The sequence below is a fragment of the Theobroma umbraticum genome, unplaced genomic scaffold, assembly GCF_002168275.2.
Source record: "Theobroma umbraticum cultivar Fairchild unplaced genomic scaffold, ASM216827v3 scaffold_4.1, whole genome shotgun sequence".
Lineage (NCBI taxonomy): Eukaryota > Viridiplantae > Streptophyta > Magnoliopsida > Malvales > Malvaceae > Theobroma > Theobroma umbraticum.
The window spans coordinates 2,075,273-2,096,639 of record NW_018397258.1 but is presented as its reverse complement, the minus strand read 5'-3'; the positions used below and the strand labels follow the sequence as shown (position 1 = coordinate 2,096,639).

Here is a 21,367-nt window from a genome sequence, read left to right as displayed (position 1 = left end):
TCTAAATCGAGGTTTAGTTTTTAATTGATATAACTATAATATTACAATAATAGACTAATATGATAAATACATTTATTATTAAATTAAACATTTGGAGCATGCGTTTTTCCTAGTTATAAATCGTGTTCTTTATCGTTCATGGCATGAAAAATCTTTATTGCTTCTCTTCTTCCACGTGAAAAATTGAACAAATTCATAAATATAAAAGTTATAAGATGTTATATGAGAAAAGTTAAAATCATAAATGATGCACGTAAAAATATATTTATAAATTTTAAACTTTTTAAATACTATCATGTACAGATCTTACAACAGTAAAATATGATATAAATATTAAATATATAAAAATGAGTCTTTCACCATATATCAGACATATTTTTAAAATGAAAAATATAAATTTATAACAAATAGCATTAAAGTATATTCGAATTTCACTAATATGAAGCTTTTATAAAAGATACAAGAGTCAAAGTAGTGTCGAACTAGTGTAAGAGTTTTTTTCTCTATAAATAATGAACCTATGCAACAAAGACATTATATAATTGAGTGGAGTAATATTAATATTACGGATCTCACATCAATAAAAGATAAAAAAAAATTTTAAGTATATAAAGATGAACATTTCCTTACTTATTATTTACACTTGAGTATTTTGTTTATTAGTTGATGCATAATCTCTTATACAAAAAGTAGAGTTTGAATCTCATTCTCTCAATTTTAAAAAAAACTTTTCATTACTTATTAAATATATTTTTTGAATTAAAAATATGAGTTCGTAACATATATATATTATTGTCATTTTCAAAACTTTTATCATTTTAATTCATAAAAATAATATCTAAGTCGAGGTTTAGTTTTTAATTGATATAACTATAATATTACAATAACAGACTAATATGATAAATATATTTATTATTAAATTAAACATTTGGAGCATGCGTTTTTCCTTGTTATAAATCGTGTTCTTTATCGTTCATAGCATGAAAAATCTTTATTGCTTCTCTTCTTCCACGTTAAAAATTAAACAAATTCATAAATAGAAAAGCATGACTTCCACCGCAAAACATAAAAAGGGCCCCGTTATAAAGATACGGTGCCATGATGCAAATCACATAGAAGATCTTAGTATCCATTTTTAACTAAAAATCTGGGAGCATTGTTGGTAGCCCACCATCTTTGTCTGTACCATTCGCTACACCCCACATGATTCCTCTTTTCCCTTTCCATGAGCTTTTCGTAGGAAAAACTTTACTTGGGCCCAGCCAATGCTTAGCCCAATTTGGATACATTCTTAAACCTTAAATGGGCCAATCTACAAATCCACTACCAAGGGTTTGTTGGGGCAGATTTTGATTCCTGGACAGGACCCATGGTGGTGGCCCCTTCGGTCCAGCTTAAGAGAGAGAGAGAGACAAAAATAACAAGGAGAAAGAATCTAAAAATAAATCATTTCTCATATAATACTTAAAAAAAAAAAAACTCATCAACTACTCGAAAAAATTCGATTAAATTTTTATTTATTTATTACGTTTAATTAAATTTTTATATTTTTATTTTTAATTAAATACATTATTTTAGCTATCAATTTATTAACTATTGTTAATAAAAAAACTACTTATTTATTTTATGTGATATAATACTGATATGTTGCAGTGGATGATTATTTGATATTTTTTATTATATATATTAATGTCAAATGATATAAAATGAAATAAATTTTTTGACTAATAACGATTAATCAATCATTAATTATAAAAATTTATTTGATTAAAAATAAAAATATAAAATTTTGATTTAATACAACAGAATAATAAATTATTTAATTTTTTAAAACATTATGTCATCATTTTTTTCTCTTATTAAAATATGTGGAAATGAGAGAAAATTTTGTTTATGAGCTACCTGAGGAAAACAAAAGTAAATGTCACGAGAGCATGTCGGAGACAACGTGAACTAAATTTAGTTACACGAAATCGAATTTCGGAGGCAGTGAAAGCGAATTTATTTTTACTTTTTTAATTTTTTTTTTGGAACAAAACCATAATTCTTTTCCTTTTGTGGATGCATTTGTATTGGTTATATCACAAAAATATGAGCACCAATGTATGGCTTTAAATGGTAAAGAAGTAGATCTAAGATGGTTTTGATACTCCATTAAGGACATGGGTGCATGTGAATTATTATCGTACGTTCAATGAAAGGGGCAAAAAAAAAGAGGTCGCCCTTCTTTTTGCACCCACTAAATGAATATGTTTGGAAATATAAAATAGAGAGAGAGAGAGAGCCAACACCCTCACATGTCGTGTTGTTACCACTTTTCAACACAAATTTCAAAAGAAGACGGTATGGCCACCATTCCCATTCTCGCCACTAGTCACCTGAAATTTCTTACATTTCAGACTTTTTGAGGGTGACTTCTTCAAATTAAGCTTCAACCATTAAAAAGTTATTATAATTCATAATTAACTTCACAGACTATTTTGTCTAAAAGAAAAAAGTTTTTATTTTTCAGATTAATGATCCGTTTGTTTTGATGTCAATTAAAATATTTAGAAGACTGAAAATTTATTTCAAATGTAAAACGTTTTATGAGTGGATAAAAGAAATCCGATTTAAACCCAAAGAACATGGAGAATTATTTAGATCTAAATATTCAAATAATGATTTAGGTCTAACAATTCATGGTTTCTTATAAGGTATTTTTGTGTTTAAACTTTTACAAATTAGAGTGATAGTAATATTTTTTATCTGAATAACAAAAAATGTTTTTAACAATTTATCTAAATAGTTTAACATAAAAAAATTGCTCAATAAATTATTTTTTTATTACCAAACGGATCATAAATATAACTTTTTATGTTCGGAGGTGTTGCTTTATATGAGGGCCTATGGACCTTCTCAACGTAAAAAACCCAAATACAATTTTTTTTTCTTTCATTAAGGTTCAAAAAACAAAATTTTTAGGCTACCAATTTTTTAATTTTCAGCAAACTAATGATCTAATATAGCTGAATTTATAACAATAATTTTAATTTTTTTATTATATATTAATGATTGGCATGCTTCTATTGAATATAGGCCATGATAAAGTTGTTAATAGCAATAAATACAGTCTAATTAATTATGTTTAATAATTAATGACCAGCACGGATAATTAGTACTTCCATAATTAGAATACAAAGTTTATGCCACAATTCATTAATTGAAGCTCTTTTTGTTCTATTTTTTTTAATTCCAAAACAAAATTTAAAATCATTAATTAATAAAGATTTTGCTAATGAGTATTTTAAGGATACTCTTTAAGATTATTAACTTACCATATTAAGTCATATTTTCTCTCGATACATTGAAATTCATCGTATTAATAAATAATAAATTAATACACTAACATTACTATATATAGTATCTTGCAATTTCTGTATTCAAACTTCAACAGACATTAAATTTGTTGTTGGAAAAAATGAAGAGGATGACAAGGAGATCAGAACCCCCAACTCCCAAGTCTCCAACCCCCCACAACCCCCCGGTTGTTGGATAGTGGTAGCTTTATGCAATCCAACATTTAATACCTTGTTTATTCTAATAAGCAATTGAGCTTGATTATTACATTTTTTTTCTTATAATAAAAAAATTCCCCAAATTTTAATCTAATAAATTAGGAAAAATAGCCTAATTAAATGACTAAACGTCATAGTACGTCATGACGTCTGTTGTTTTTTCATGCAAAATTAATTTGAATGCTCTGCCGATGGATGGGTCGAGGCTTTGGTTTGGAAAAACAGGATATTCTTTGTACTATGTTCATATTTGGTCACTTGGGAGGGCTTGACTGTTTTATTTGCGAAGGAGGTGGAGAAAAGAAAGGAAGAAAAGTCTCCCAATCTGGCTTTGGTGAAATGGTCCTACTCATTTATTGCACCGAGGTGTTGCAATCTTAAGCATCCAGGCTGGTATTTAATGCTGCACCAACCTCTCTTTCAATTTTTAATTGTATTGAATTCAATTCGAAGCTCAAAGCATTCATCCCCTCCCTCCCCTGCTGCAATCAAAGCATTAAATGTTTCGTGAGTGTCAACAAAGAGAAAAACCCTGTTCAAATTCTTCGAAAATTTGTCACTTCTCCAGGTTTTTCTCCTTCTCCCTTTCAGGACAAAAAGTCTTTGTTTTCCAACTTCCCAAGGCTTGATTACTGGGTATTTCGCCACAATTTCCATTTGCCTCTCATTTAAAATGCCAACTTTTTATTTTTTAAAAAAAAGAAAAAATAGGAAAGAAATGTTTCCGAGTGTGAAAGGGAAACAAGCAGGTGAAAATGTCGGTTTGTAGAGGCCCAAGAGTCAGTTCATGAACTGGGCTATAAGCCCAGGAAAAATCTTAAGCATCACTTTTTGAAATTTCGCCCCTTCTAGCCCAGCATGAGGGAGGCATAAGCATGATCTTTGATGCCCTACCCTTATCAACATTATTTGACTGACCCCGGACATCAACTCCTGTCTTGTCTAAATTTATACACAATTCCTGACTTTGGGTATAAATTATTGCTCGACTCGGTGTGTAAGTTGTACTTTTTTTTTAAAAAAAATGTAATGTTTATGTACAGATTCTATATATTGACAGTATATTAAATATAAAACTCTAATTGCCGAAGTTTATGACTTTTAATTTTACGATGACATCGGATCGTTTTAGGAGACTGTATGGGAAGTATGGAGGGGTGTTGAATGATTGAACATTTTATGTACATGTTATACTAATCTAGCAATCTACATCAAATCAAAAGGTTGATAACTTAGAATATTGAAATTATTTATACGTTAGATTTATATCCTTTATATGAAAGACTAGAATTGAAGCTTGTTGGTATGCATTTAGAACATTAATGTCATTATTGATAAAGTCAGTGGCAGTTTTTGCCTTTTCAACTGATCAATAATTGAATGCACAAAAGAAAGTTGATTATTAATGAGGAAAGGTTTCTTGTGTCGAAAACAAGACAAAACGAAAGAGCCCACATCAAAAGGAAAACAAACGAAAAGGAGTGGGGATGTCTAATCCCAACACTTGCCCCTACGCCTCTCCATCATTCATTCGCTGTATACATGTCACACAATTATGAAATCAAATATCGTTTGCTGAGAGAGGAAAGAATATGCTGAATGGTAGCAGAAACCATAGGACTATATATCCATATTGAATACGTATTAGTGGTTTGTTTTACAATTTAAATAAATTTAAAAATTTGAATTCGGTTCGATTGATATTTTTTTTTTATTTTATCTTTATTTTTTTAATTTTAAGTTTTTATTTAAAAAAGGTAAAAATAAGAATCAATTTATTTATTTATTTTACAATTAAATCGATAAGTTTGTTTTGAGGTAGATGCAGAGAAAAAACAAAAATCGCAGGTAAAATGAGGAAAGAGGAAAAGTGAGAAAACGAACAGTAGCAGTAGCAATTACATAATATTAGATGCAAAAGGAAGGAAGAAATGGCCCACAAAGAAGAAGAAAAAGAGAGAGAAGTGAACACTGAAAAGAGGAAGATCAACAGAGGCATATGAATCCCAAGTTGATCTTGATACGGTCTCGAAGGTAGGAGGGGGAGGGGGGGTGGAACCCACAAGCATGTGATGGGGTGGGGAAGGATCTGTCACAGGGGGAGGGGGAAGCTTTTGGATAAATGGGACTAATGACTAGGAGATTGAGAAGTAGAAGGTCCAAAAACAATGTCCAAAGAAGCTGCGCTTCATAAGGCCAACTGCTATTCCTTCTTTCGGATAGCATATCGTTTTCTTGACTTTATTGCCTTCGTCCTCACCCACCTGTATCCACGTTACCTGTGAACCCTCACGTGCGTCTTCCTCTGTGCATGCATGAGAATGGGATCTAGATTCCATTGCAATTTTGCTAACTCATTAGTGGGGCGGTAACAAAAATTATCACCGCCACGACTGCCGCCGTACTCGCCGTCTCATCTTTTTCCCGATTCAGTCATAATCTACTCATTGGCTCCTATTTTTGTTGCTTTTATACACTTATTAAACACCAAAACCTTCGAGCTAATATTCCTATTTCCATACACTCAAGCATGTATTTCAATAATATTTTTTTGTTCAAAAATTAAATTAAATTTTTTTTCCCTCAAATAAAAAAAAGTCTATTTTGATTTATTTACATTATTAGATATCGAAACCTATTTTGACCTTTCATTTTCTAATTTATAATTCAATTTATATTTAATTCACTATTACTATTTAGATTTTATACATTATTAATAAATCAAATTTCATCACTTTGTTAATAAATATATTTAAAAATTATGAATATTAATGAATCCAATGTTGAACTTTTACTTTTACACATTTATATAATAATGTTTTAGTATTAAATGATAGTGTATACATATTATATATTAATTTTATATCAGATATAAACCCTTTAAACTTTTAAATCGAGTAATTTTATAAATTTAAAATTTGAAACACTATAACAATACTATAGATAAATTTCACTGCAGTAAGAAATGCTTAAAATTTTGATCCTGTCCAGAAGCCATTTTGGTAAAGAGAATTTGGGATGAATTAATTGCTCTAGTTTCTGATTTTGGTTCTAGCTGTTTAGAATTTAACCTAATTCAGGGGCTCTGAGTGAGGCTTACAAATCCACACAACTATTACCAAGATCAGGCAACATATATTGGCTTTGATCACGTACGCATTCCCCCACTTTCCATTAATACAGAGCTGATACAGCTCAAAAACCAAAAAAAAATTGCTCAGAATAAAACCTTCCACATCATGCATCCAACCCAGAAACTTTCGTACAGGTCAAAACCTTAGCAATAATGGGGAATGGCCATTACCCATAGCAGATACAACATCCAAATGTAGTTTAGGATTTATGTGAAGCTGATTGACAGCTTGATTTAGTTTCTTTATTAGTAGCATATATATATATATATATATGCATACAAATATGCCCCATAGATTAACTTGAAAGCTCTTCTCCACTTTCTTTATAATTATCAAGAGAATTAAGATGTGTTTAATGTGTTCCGAAATTGGTATTTGATGGTTTGCTGGTTTAGGTATGAGTGCATGTCACAATTTATTGGAGGGGCATGATTTGACCCTTAACAGTGCTTTGTTAGCTAATCCTTATGCATGATTAATCTTTACTCAAAAAGTCGTTGAAATTTCTTCTGAAAGGGGAATGATGTTCTTTTTTTAGGTTTGAGGAGCAAATCTTTGCGTTTTCACCTTTTAATTTCTTTTTCGAATAGGGCTGAAACTAAACATGGTGACAGCGGTAGAGAGTGAAGGACGAAATCCATTGAATTTAATTAATTTAATTTAATTTTTTAAAAATTTCTTTTAGTCGATTAAGAGAGATAATTTATTTCACTATTTTAATCGATTTTTATTGTAAAAATTTTAAAATTGAATTCCTTGAAAAATTGGTCATTAATAATATATTTTTTAAATATATTATTTATGATTAAAATTTTTTAAACATACTTAAAAATATTTTATTTAATAGAAACAATCGACCTAAACAATCAGGATAAAAGTTAATTTTAATTATTTTCGATGTTTTATTATAACTCAATTGATTTATAGTATTTTAAAAAAACTTAATTAATTTTAGAACCGAAAAAGCTTGCATCTCAGATTCAAACATAGAATTAATATTGTCTCCTAAGGCAAAATTGCCCTCTCAAATTTGAAAAACGACACCGTTAGCCTCTTTCTTTTTCTGTTTCTTTTTCTTCATTAATTCTCAGCCTCACTCTAAAACTTTTTGACAGCCATTTCTCTCACCACTATACTCCTCCTTCCTCGACACCCAACGCCGGCGGCACCCAACACCAATAACATGATGGAACCTACCTTGACCCCCCCAAATGACGACAAGACTCGAAGTGAAGGACCCTAACGGAAAGATGACTTATTATTAGACGTCAGCGTCGGGGATGAAAGTGAGTGGGGAACGACGACAGTTCCCGAGCTCACTCTGAGGAAGTAGGAGGTGAGCTTGAAAGTGGAGACAAAAGGTCAGCAAGAAGCTGGTGGATGATGGGGTTGGGGATGAGGCTTCAGGCTCGGTATCGAAGCAAGAATTTACCACAGAACGTTGAGGCTCAAACGAAAATGGGATTGGGTGTGGCAGGGGTTACCGTAAAGTGTAATGGAATCGCCATGAAACAGCTTGACGGTGTGACATGTGTAAATACGTCATCCATGACAATGTTAAGTTATTCATTATTCTAAATTGCAAAACACTTAAAATGGTATGACACTCGTCGGAGTTAAAAATACTATGTCCCGTCAAAGAAAATAAGTAAGGCGTTTGTATTTCTAATTAAATAAAAAAAGGAATTTCGAAAAGTTTATAAACATTACGCTGCACAGCTTATTAGATAAGTATTTTGGAAAAAAAATTTATGAAAAAATAATATCAGAATTGACTTAATTTAAATTTATTTTCAGAGAAGATAAGTAAGGTGGTTAATAATGATAAAATTATTATGAGATTAAGAAAAAAAATGTTATCTCAAGTACTTCAATAAGTAAAATGTTTCAATTTCATGTTAATTAAGTATTTTCAATATAGACGCTGCACATGACCCTTTATCGTCTAGCCCACGATGTTTGGTACGGATGAAGGAAGAGCATATTGGTAAGAGAAACGGTAAATAGGAAAAAATAAGTAGGTTAATGCCTAACGGTGTGAGTAAAAATATTTTAAAGAAAATCTTCCAGATGGTGACGTGTCACTAAGGGATAAATCTATTTGAACTTTAACCGCAAGGAATTCTTTTTTTTTTTTAATTTTATAATTTACCAAAAAAATCAAACATGGTCTCACCTTGAATCTTGACCTATATAAATATTGAGTTTTTATCTTTTCTTTGTTCCTTATATTTTGGGTTTGGTAAAGACAAAGGTAGCTCTGATATGATATCATTGCATCAAGACGACCCGCAATCATATCACCCCAAAACTTCCAAACTCATATTCCTCACGTCGTAATGTGAAAGATTTAACGCTTAGCCTGTTACCCACAATCCGTCAACAGATTCAGCATCAAGGCTCTTAGCTAAGCCAGCCAAGCAAAGCTGGCACACAAACCAAACCATACATATCCACTTCGCACACCATAATCCAAAAGAACGGCGTTTCTGTCAGTCTCCCCTTCCTAATGCCTGTCAAATACCTTCCAAATATGTGGCGCTCTTTGATTGGCTTGTCCACGCAATCCCGGGGACAATGCCAAACCCTCAGCATTAAATGACAGCAACGCTTTCTCCCAACAGCGTCTGCTCGCTCATTTAATGCCCGTTTGCAACTTACAGCCTAGATCCCTCTCCATCGCGATCTCACCCAAAACTCCCTATCTCACTATCTTCGCGGGCGCGTTTGTTTTACGTGCTGAGCCGCCTCTTCGAATGTAGTTTCGTGAGAAGTTAGGCATATACTTGGATAATTTGGATAAAGATGAAGTATTGAATTAATACATTAAATTAGTAAGTTTCCAGGGCCAATCCCCTTTTAAAGACAATGACAACTCAATACCAATTACATGTTCCATGCAAATCTTCTCCACAAAATAATAGAGTTGGAAAATTCAACCCCCTGGAAAAGAGATTTTGATTTACTACAACGACAGAGGCACTGTCTAGGAAGATTTCTTGTTTTTGGGTTTTGACCTTTCCTTTGTTTTTTCCCCTTTTCCCCCCACTTGAGCCATTTCGAGGGTCGACCTGAGTCAATACCCGAACCACCACCCTTGCCTTGTGCTGAGAACAGTCCTTTTTCTTTGCACCGAGTCACTGCCTGATCATCACCATGCAAGGAGTCTCCACGCGCGGTTCGTTCTTGACTCAAACACCCCCAATTCACTAGTCGCACACCACCACCACACACACACACACACACACTCACTCTTCTCTCTTTATCTCACACAACACAAACGCAAAAGCTCTCTTCAGTCTTCACAACCAACCCTATAAATGACTAAATACACAAAAGACTTCCATGTTAAAATTTTAAAAAAAGGAGGCAGAAGAAGGAAAAAAGGGAAAAGAAAGGGCTAGTACAAAATTAAAAACTATTAGAGGAACTGCCGTCGGGATCACGTGAGTGCTTTTTCCCTCCTCAGCTTTCGCACTGAAGGGCGGCTTTGATCTTCTGGACGGTGCATGAAATGAGGTTATTGACTGTCTCCACCGATTCTACCGTAAGCTTGGCCGTTGGTAAACTGTTCACCAATATTTGGAAAGCCACCGTAGAAGGGACCCACCCACTCTCTGCGACCCGCCACGCCACCACCGCCATTCCCGTTAACATGTCCATTCGAGTGGGCCCACGAGAGCCTGGACCATCAGGTACGATGGCAAAACCCGAGGGTAGGAGTGCCACGTAAGCAGAATCACCACCGTTCATAACCACGTGCATGGCTGGAATGTCAACGGGCGCGTACACCACAAGCGACCCGGCCGCGTCTATGCATGTCTCCTGCAATATCAACATGCTGCTCTGGCTTGCGTTCATGGCCTGCAACGCTCCCCAAAACAGAAGACAATTCTAATCAACCACTCATGTTCTCCAAAATTTACAAATCTACCACTCCAAATCTTTTTTTATAATATAAAAAAATATATGGTCCCAAAAGTTGAAGTGTCAGTCTGATTACAGCAGCGCGAGAAAGAGGAAGAGTCAAAATGGGAAGTCGAAGCTTTATTCATAAAGAAAAGGGGAAAAAAAGTTTGGGTCAGAAAAGACTGAGAAGGAAAGTGGGAAAGGTTACAAATGTCCAATACTTTGACTTTGTAAAGCTTACAAATCAAAACCTGTTCTCATGTACTGCATATGAAACTGTCTTCATAGATACTTCCAAAATCCAGACTCGTCCTTTCAAATTCACCTTTCATCCTTACACGACAAACCCATTTGATTCACTCCATCCAATGTCATTTCCACCCCTAAATTCTTACCCTTCCCCCTGTGCCACCAGATTTTTCTTTTTTCTTTTTGCTTTTATTGCTATTAATTTCATTTTATACGTCAAACAGGAAAGAGAGAGAGAGAGAGAGAGAGTATACTTACGCTGGCACGGAGGAGGGAGACGCAGTTGCCATGATCTTGGCCTTTGGCGATGTGGGCCATCTCTTGCATGGGTCCACCATTCGACAGTATGTCCCACTCGCTCCTCAGCCGTTCATCACGTAGAAAATCGAACAGTCTTTGAGGTGAAACCGGCAACCAAACCGAGGTAGCCGCGCTCAACACGATGCCCGGTGGCTCGCCAGGGTCATCCACGCTCTTCCGAGTCATGACCCTAACGTCTTCATCCACGTTCCCGGCGTTGAGCTTGTTCCACTTGTGAAGCGTCGATGCACAGACTCCAGCGCAGAAATTATCGGTCATCCTTTGCGCCAGCTTTAACATGCTTCGTCTGCCACTTGCAGTTATAGCTGGCAACATAAATTAGACACATCATTATTATTATTATTATTATTATTATTTTCTATAGGGTGTTCTAATATTAATCATTGGCTACCAGTATGATCTCTAGTGGAAACAGTGGAGGACATGAGGATGGCGAGGCATTCGCATTGGCGTTGGAGGGTGGCCACCCAGCGTTGCGCACCAAAGCCCATGCCAGAGTTTAGTAAAGGGCGGTAGAGTTGATGAACTTGGCTCTCCTCATATTCTGCATGTTCAACCCATGTAACCTGCCATTTTTTTTTAGAACATCGTCAGTGGCCATTCCATGCAGACTTTTGACTATCTCCATTACAATCATTGGTATAACAATGATTTCTCAAATTTCCCATATAAATTATAAAAAGTATATCTTTTTTTTATAGAAAAACAATAATAAAAATGTGGTATGAACAGAAGCTACTAGTCAATCAATCTTTGGAGGGAAACAAATGAGTGAAACTTTTCATGGTCAATAAAAGGATTTGGATAATATCGTTATTGACAAATGATATTGATTTTTGGAATAGAAAAATACAAGGCAAATCTTGGAAATGACTCAAAGATTGGGCTCAATGAAAGAAATGGTATCTCATTATCTCTCGTGGTGGAGGTTGTCCCTTGTACTGAGACATTTAAAAAAAAGGGAGGGGGGTAGAGGAAAGCGAATTGAATAATGGAGAAGATAAACTTTTTAAAGATTGTTTGAAGGAACAAAGTATACCGCGAGTTGTGACATCGAGATGTGTACTGATGTCGCCTCAAAAGCTCAGATACTCAGATACAAACAAAAGAGCTAGTCTATGGCATTTTGACTAAAGGGTCCTCGTTTCTAGTAGGAAAAACAAGCCCATCAAAGCGGGGCTGGAACCAGGTCACACGCAGTTACATGCCCTTAAATGTAGCTAAAATGGGAGAAACCGAGGCAGCATCAAAGATTGGAATAGAAACATCAAATGAATAGTTTATTCATCAAGAGACTCAGGATTACTAAAGGATATGAAATTAATGTGTTCAAGGCACAAAAAAGAAAGGGTAATAGAGGCTTCCAATTCATATAATAATGCTAGTAAGCCTCGATTTGCTGCTGGTGCAGCGGGGGGGTTTTTATTTTATTGTGGGTAAGCAAACCCAAGCTGTTGAAACTTGGAATTTAAACTATAATTTGACATTGAGAAGAAGCATCCAAATCAATAAAAAACTCCCCTCTAAAAGGTGTTTAGGAAGGTTCAGATTCTTTGAGAGTGGGTGGAGTTAAATGTATTCGTTCGGAAGCAAAGCAGGCAGTGACAGTGTGGGGTTACAGCAAGTAATCACTAGACAAAACAAAATTCTTAGATGCATGAGCTCTTAATGTTGGCTTGGTAATGCAAATGTCCTTGATTTCTTGACCTAGTGTTTTCCCAAAATTAAATGTCTCTCGCAACTAAGCTCCAATGTTGCAGTTATTTCAGCAAAACTCACTAAAGACTTAAAGGGAGGAAGAACAACCACTTGGGAAAGACACAATTAAATGTAAAAGAAAAACATGATGAAGTAAGATGTAAGTCAATAGTAATTAGGTATGCTTCCAATTTACCAAAATTTTACCTTGGAGTATCCATTGGGCATATCTTGCACAACACAACCGGAAGGAAGCCTCCTGCAGTTCACAAATGTCGGTGCACCTGAAGTTTCTCGGATAGTGTCAATAGACACATCAACCACTGCCCAAACCCCTTCTGCATGCTGCTTGCAAAACCTTAGGAAATTGACCTCACGAACTGGAACCAAAGGAGAAAGGACTTGGAGCTCAGCATGCATCTGAAGAACCCACAAGAAGAAGATGAAGCAAAACTAGTTAGTATAAAAATTTAAGAGAGTAGATGAGGGAATATAGGGATGAGATATATAGATTAAGCATTAATTGTCGCAGGAAATTCAAGTTACCAGTTGAAGTGCACCATTTCTGGTTCCTCCCATGCCACTAGATATCACATCGGTAGTTGATGTTCTGGCAATCATACAAGGAAACATCTCCGCCCAACGAGTCTATGGAAAAAGAAGGGAAAAAAGAAAATTGAAAGTCAATTCCCATGGCACAAACCTCCAGAAAAGAGAGAAGAGAAGAGAAGACTAGATTTCTCAAGCATATACCACCACTAGAACAGTCTCTACTCTCCACTAAGAAAAGGGTTAAAAAAAAAAGAAAAGACAAGAGGAGGTTGCTAATTGCAAATCTAGAAATCTTGGTGAGAAAATGCTTTGAAAATGACTTCAAAACCCTTAAATTAAAGTGAAACTGACTAATTGGAGGAGTAGATGATGGAGTTAAATGGCTCACCGAGTCCATCAAAGTTTCAACGAGGGCCAAACTGTTGATAATCACAACCCCAGTCTCTCTAGAAGCCTCAGTGACAAAGCCGCCTGGTTTCAAGCCAATGCAAGGAGTGAATGTCCTCAAGTATTCATCATGGTTCAGTATTTCTCGTCCACCTTCCAAGCTCCTAATCCAAAGTGGTTCATCAGTCTGTGCCATCTTAACCAATTCATCCATTGCAGCCAAGGCAAGCTCCAAAAACATCGATCTTTCCACCGATCTATCAAGTCCAGTTACTCCAGTTGTCGGTCTGTTAGGTGGAGCCACTGGCAAAGCATTTGTTATCCCACCTCCAAAATCAGGCCCCAAAGGCAATGTTGTAGGCACGGTGCTTAAACCTCCAAAACCATTGCTACCAACTCCAAGTTCCAAACTTGAGTTTGGCATTGGAGGTGCAATTGAAGTAGCTAGTGCTGAAATAGGACGCCCCAAAAACTTGCCAGCAAGTGCACAAACACGATCTAACTCATCCTTTAACCGCGCGTTCTCAATCCTCAGATGTTGCTCTTCAAGAGATATATCTCCGATAATTGCCGGACCCCCACAGTTAGTACAGATTGGGTTCCTCATAGCATCCCTAATAGACATGTTCTCAGCTCGAAGCTTATCGTTCTCTTGCCGCAGCAAAGAGTTCTCATGGCGTTCCAATTGGGTCTGGAAAAATGATCAAAATTTAAAGATTACCGTACGATATTCAAAACGCGAGAAGAACAAGAGAAGAAGAGATTTTTTAACCCTGAATGGTTTGGTTCTTGGCATATACCTTCATTTGAGTACGGCGGTTCTGAAACCAAAACTTGACCTGCCTGGTTTCTAAGCAAAGCCTTTTGCTAAGCTCCAACCTCTGTTTCTCATCGGGATGAGGGCACTCCTTGAAGAGACTAAACCAAAACCAAGAAAAGTAAAAAAAGACAGAAAACTTGTAAGGCGATGTTCCATAGGAAAAATTTGAACCAACTGAAATAAGAAAAAGAAGTTTGCTTTGAAACATGAAATCATACGCTTCAAGCTCTTGGATTTGCTGAGGAGTGTGTCGGTGGTATCGCTTCTTCCTCGGAGGGTTGTCGGCTGCGTCTTGATCATCACCTGAAGCTCCGTCCATATTATCACTTCCAGATCTGCTCTCATGTTCCTCTTCTCTGCTTCTTCTCCCAACACTTACCTCAAAATTCTCACCCATTCTAGTTCCATCCCCTTGATTATCTATATTCGGTTGCTGCTGCAAACATCACAAAAATAACCCAGATCAGTCGTCCTATCGCAAAAGCAACAAGAATAAAACCAAAAGCCAAAGTCTGTTGTTAAAGGAGAAGGTTGTCATCATTACAAGAGCAAGAGAGAGGCCTGGGGAGTTGAACATGTTCTTAGCAAGAGAAGGGGAGACAAGGCGAGGTTGAGCAATAGCACCGGTGGGCATGTTGTTGCTATAAGGGATGTCCGCGACTATTCTTGCACCCCCGCCACCAGAGCTGTTATCGAGAAAACCCCCAAAACTCATCAAAGAAGGTCCCTTTTTCTTGTTTTTTTTCTCTCTCTATTATCAACTTTTTGATTTTGGTTCCTTTCTTCTTTCTTTCTACAAATTTACAAGCAACTCTCTCTTAACTACACTCCCATTTGACTGATTTGCTCCGTTTCCGAATCATGACTCGCCTTTGACCACGAAATTAGTAAATTAACAACTCTCAGGGAATAGAACCCAAATTTGCAGACTAACATATACATATAAAAAAAAAATCTATGAACCAAAAAAACAGTATTTGTGCAAGACCCAACCCAATAAAATAAAAGTAAAACAAAGAGAGAGGATAGAGGAGACAAAAGGATAAACAAACTCCAAATGTCTCCAACTCCCTCTCTACAAAACTACTGATATAGTGGAGAGAAAGAAAGAGAAAGAAGGCAAGCAAAAAAACCCTTTAATGTTTTATTCCTGCTTAGCTCTTCGTTCTCTATCCCTCTCTCTCTCTCTCTCTCTGTCTTTCTCTTTAAGAAAGAAGAAGAAGAAGAAGAAGAAGAAGAAGAAGAAAGCCAAAAAAACCCTGTCTTTGTTTTTTTTGGGTGGGGTCTAGGTCTGAAAAAGAGAAGAAGGAGGCCTTAAAATCAGTTGGATGGGCGGTTTCAAAGACAATAAATGGGAACCCTAGTTTTGGCGGAGAGTGTTATGTTATCTTCTCGTTCTCTGCATGCTTGACTATTACTACTAATAAAGCTTTCTCAATGAAAGTCTTCTCTCCCAACAACGAAAAATTAAGAAAGCAAAAAAAAAAAAAAGGAAGAAAAAACCAAAGCCTTTTTAAAAAAGATTTGCACAGAAAGAAAAGAAAAATAAACAACAAAGGTGAAGATAAAACGCACTATGTGGACTCTTCGAAGCCTTACATACGCATACAACCAAAAAGAGGTCGGTTGACTCTCTCCCCTTCTCTTTTCCTCTCCATACAAACCAAAAGTAAAAAAATAAAAAGAAAAGTCTCTGAATGACAGTAAATTGTTTTTTACCTTTTAACCTGTTTTTTGGACTGTAAGAAAAGCAAAGTCTGAACTCTATTTTTTACATCGACATGGTACAGAGTTTCAGATTTGCTGCTGCTGCTGCCCCCCTTCTCTCTCTCTCTCCATAGAAATATCAAGGCATTGGGATCTGTAAATACACCAAATTCATGGATAAAACCAAGCAAGAACATAAATTTACAGTCGCAGACGGAGAAATCGGCGTGATTTTACCGTCACTCTGGCTGTTTTTACTTTTGTCAATTGCGTATAATTTTTTTGTGGAAAAAGAAACGGACTTTAGGTTAAAGTTGTACGGAATTATTGTGCATTGATGCAATACTTTGAAGTTTTATAGTAATAATCCACCCTTTCTTCTAATCTTTTTTACTCCTCTTAATAGTTTGTTGTCAAAGAATAGTATTTACTCACTCAAATTTAATGCCATTAAGCGATTATATAAATAAATGCTTGCTCAGTAAGAGAGTATCATCTTCGATTATTTTACAATGAAAAATGTATCGATCGATTTATATTTGATGTTTTATCGGTATATAGATTTTATACATGATTAGTAAATCTAATTTTATTGTCGTTTAGTAAATAAATTTTTAAGAATTTAAAATCTTAAAAATACCATATTTATAAAATGTCGCTTGATGATTAATTATACATCGATGATGTATCGAATATAAATTTGTATTAATTTAAGTTAATATTTAAATATATATCAAATGCTTTGTCAAATAAATTTAGTATGGTAAGTAATTTATAAATTTCACTATGGTACTTGTACTGTCAAGGAAAATGACTAGTGAAAAAACATTCTACATTTACATCCTAGCTCATAGGTTAGGTAGCTTAAATTGTTTATTAATCATTTGTGTTTCATAAATTATGAAGTACCTGGGAAAAGGAAATGCATCTTAAGCATTATTATTAGAATTAATTTGTTATTCCTTTAATTTTCTTTTAGACATCCATAAAAGATTTTCACTCCAAAAGCTTTGTAGAATCTTTATAGTTATATTAAATGTTTTAATTTTATAAGAATAAAGCCTGGCCTTTATGCACTGAAAATAAATACCCATTTTGTTAATTACTATTAATTAAATTTTGTTTAGTTAAGGTCATGAAGACCAAAGTTGAAAGGGCAACATCCAATATTTTTTAATTTCATTTACTTTGTTCAATAATTATTATATACCCTATGATCCTTTTGTTTATGACATTGATAATTTATATTTTTGTTTCCCCCATTTGTGTTGCATGAATACGTTAATGGGATTTATATTTGATACATTATTAATGCATAGATATTATACATTATGAGTGAATCAAATGTTATCATTAAAAATATTTAAAATTAAATATTCATAATTTTAAAATTATTTATTTTAAAAGGATTTGTGAATTTTTATCTTTGTACATTTATGAAATGATATTCTATGATTAAGTGACAACGTATACATATTATAGAATATAACAATTTATTAAATATAAATTCTATAATTAATATACTACTAAATAATTTGATAGTGATTTTAAATCATGGAAAAATAGGAAATTGGGAAAAAAGCATGAACACTCTAATTAATACCCTTAATTATGTACATGTGTGATGTAGCTTCTACGTACTTAATTAAACAAGCTCTTTCATCATTAAAATTAGATTAACAAACCCATGGAATATTTTTTTTTGGGTACTTAAATAGCTGGATTTAACTTTCCTGTATTTGTAATCAAAGCCATTAAGTATTTATGTATAATTAATTAAACATATTTGCCCAAAATTAATACTATGAACTTAAGCCATTCAAATCAATTTGAAAAAAAAAAAAGTTTGGATCATCAAAGCCCAATTGAAATGCTTTCTCATTTTCAAATCATAAGGATAATCTGTCTGGGATTGGAATCATGCACTTATGAAAAGAATGTTATTGTTTGGAAATTTTGTTGATAAATAAACCACAAAATATGTTTACCATTATTTCTTACCATATGGTTTTGATGCATATGGCTTAATATTAATTAAACAAACAAGTTAATAGGCTTCATTAAGATACAACCTAGAGGGGGGTATTTAATTGTACACATGAGGTGGTTCAATAAAAATAGCCAACTGTGCAACAAAATTTTGGCAATAAAGAGACTTGAATGTTAGCTTGAATGCCCTATTTTCATCAATTATCTAAAGAAATGCCCCCACCACAGAGAAACTCTCCTTCACCCACTGGATGAAACGTAATTCAAGCTTAATCTTTCCTATGATTATCGATAGGACAAATAACTAAGCAATAATCAGGGTTTGAAGTCGAGTAATTTATAATTATACCGACAACGAGTAATTACTCGAGTATACTATCTTTTTTTGACATGTTCAGATGATCTCCCTTGCTAGGGAGACAATATGAGTTGTTAATGTTAGTCGTTTTCATTAAGTTTCCTCCATTACCGATAAGGTTGGGAAGGTTTGATGAGAGACAAAGGAGGATGCAGGGAGAGGAGTGGAGAAGAATTAAAAAGGGTAGGGGAGGGGGAGGGTGGAGAGATTGCTCAGCAAACCAGTGATTGAAGCTAAATGCTTCTGGCTTAGTTGTTGTACCTGCACGCTTTTACGTGACTTGGTCTAGATGGCCACATGCTATGTTTTGCCGACACAAACCAAAATCGCAAGGCACAACTGCACAAACAAAGACATCACCTCTCCCTCTCCCTTAAGAGATTCTCTTACATCTTAGTCCTCCTCAAACAGTCTCGAACGACCGGCACCCATTCCCTTCTTACATCATTTCATGCCCATCAACACAATCTCTGTATTAAATTTCGAAACAACATACGTAGACGTGTTATGACGTTAGATTACACAATACAAAAAATAATTTTATTCGATGAATAAATTAATACGTGTGTGTAGGGTCTGACAACAGTTTTTAAGTCTACTTAGAAAAGAATCTGTTGTTGTAAACCACAAAAAATTGGAATTCCGTTCATACAAGGCAAAGATTTGGATAAAATTCTTTTAAAAGTTTTGAACAGTAATATTGATGTCTTGTATCAGAAAAAGAACAGTACTAGGAGTGAATTTGTTGTGACCAGGACGAATGAAATGGAGAACTACGGAAAGTAGTGTACAGCAAAATTGAATCCCCCACAAAAAGGCAAACAAGGTTATTTGGTTTTAAAGTGTTGACGAAAAGCAATGGTGCAAATTGAAGAGAGGGAGTAAATATGGAAAGGGCAGATGAGAATGGAGGTGGGTAAGGGAGGGGAGGGGAGGGGAGGGGAGGGGTGTTACTATCGGCAGACCCACATCCCACATGACCTTTCACTCTCATTAGGTTGTAACATCTTTAATTTTCCTGTCCATCTAAAGTCCTTCAGATCAGACCAATTCCACGAGCCCATATATATATATAATTATTATAATATTATTTTAGAGCAGCAGTAGAGTCCTGAGAGACTTGGAGAAAGCTATCAAGCTATCATATTTCTTTCATATTATATATATATATATATATATATATATTATTGTTTCAACAGTTAGGCAAAAGGTCCACAGGAAACAGTAGCACCCCCCCCTCTCCACTCTTATCTTCTTTTACCGCTGCATTAATGCTACTCCCATTTTCCAGCCTATCACCATTCAAGTTTACATTTAAAGCATTTGATCTTTTTGAGAGCCTCTTTTCCTTTCCACATAAGAAAGGCTATCGGGAAAGAAAGTAACAGTTGCTATAACACCTCCTCCCTCAGATCCCCACAATTATCCTTAGCTGAAAAAGCCCTTCCAGAGTTGAAATATTTATAACCCTTTCATTTTCCAACTTTGAAAAGCTTCCAAGCTGAGTAATCCTGTCTCTTATCTGCCTGGAAAAGATATATATCCTTGTATCTTTTCAATAGATTTTTGTCACGACTCACGCGTATTTCTGATACACGCATTATTACATATATACGCGTCTTAGATTTTGAGACTGTGAGACAAGGGATCTACGTACATATGTTTCATGCTTATGCTTTTCTTCATTAAAGTTTGGTCAATGCATACTTCTCTTGAGATTACGTCCCTTCCCCCATTTTGGAATTCAACTCCATTAACGTAAGCCTAGCTAGCCAACAACTTTGACCCTCTTCTCCTTTTTTCCTTTGGGGCGTTAGGGGGAGGGAGAGAGGGGGGTTGGGGGGGGGGGGCACGAGCCTAGAAATTTTTTGTGCTACGTGGAAGTGGGAAGATGGGGCTTTAAAGTTGGATAATTGTTGAAGCTAGCATTGCTCCCATGCTTTAACTTGTTGCTCCAGAAAGCTGCAGGATTCCTGATGAAGACAGGCTTCCCAAGCTTAGTTGTCTATGGAGTTATGGCAATATCGGCAGCTGACAACAACATTTATGAGCTCATAGCAGGAACTAATCCTTCAACCAAGTTTTCCATGAAGCCACAACTGACAGGAAAGCTCAAACACTATAGGAGGTAGTTAAAGGACACATGCTTACAATTAATGGATATACTAGGATAAAAATTTTATCACTTGTCAAGAAGTTCGTAATTGCAGTCTGATTCAGAATTATTAATGTATTAGGAGATAGTGGGAGTTGGATCTTGATTTGCCTGAGAGTGGGGAGGCATTAATCTAATGATGGGCAATTGTATTAGCATTCGCATTTATGTTTCCAGTCCCCCTTCACCCCCACTCCCACACACCCCCGGTTTCTTCAACTGGCAGCTTCATGTGGGATCCATTGGCCTTTTTAACTTATATTAGCCCTCATATCCACCCCCCTCCTTTTTGGTTTTTCAATGACTAGGTTACAAGAAGAAAATCAATTATGTTGAATTGAACCATTGAAGATTGAAACGTGACTTCAAACTTTTTGGGTACATCAATGGAACAGCCTTCTCTAGTTGACTACTTCCACAGGCATTTCTTTTGCCAACCGGCTCACTTTTCAAAGATTCAAGGATTGAAAATCTTGGCCCCTTTCTTCTTTCAACTGTTCTCTGACCGAATTCTTTGGTTATTGCCTGGCA

At 35.1% G+C, this 21,367-nt stretch overlaps 1 protein-coding gene across 1 annotated transcript; it reads right to left on the bottom strand.

Annotated features, from left to right (window-relative positions):
• Window positions 1-9,485: 9,485 nt before the first annotated feature.
• ANL2 (Homeobox-leucine zipper family protein / lipid-binding START domain-containing protein) lies at window positions 9,486-16,028 on the bottom strand. The gene is given in 11 exon segments (XM_021423933.2): window positions 9,486-10,321; window positions 10,323-10,360; window positions 10,363-10,555; window positions 11,108-11,475; window positions 11,562-11,736; window positions 13,076-13,288; window positions 13,415-13,516; window positions 13,809-14,498; window positions 14,608-14,725; window positions 14,846-15,063; window positions 15,172-16,028. Coding segments are annotated over 11 exon segments (2,451 nt in total). The 5' UTR covers window positions 15,343-16,028; the 3' UTR covers window positions 9,486-10,156.
• Between the last annotated feature and the right edge of the window lie 5,339 nt (window positions 16,029-21,367).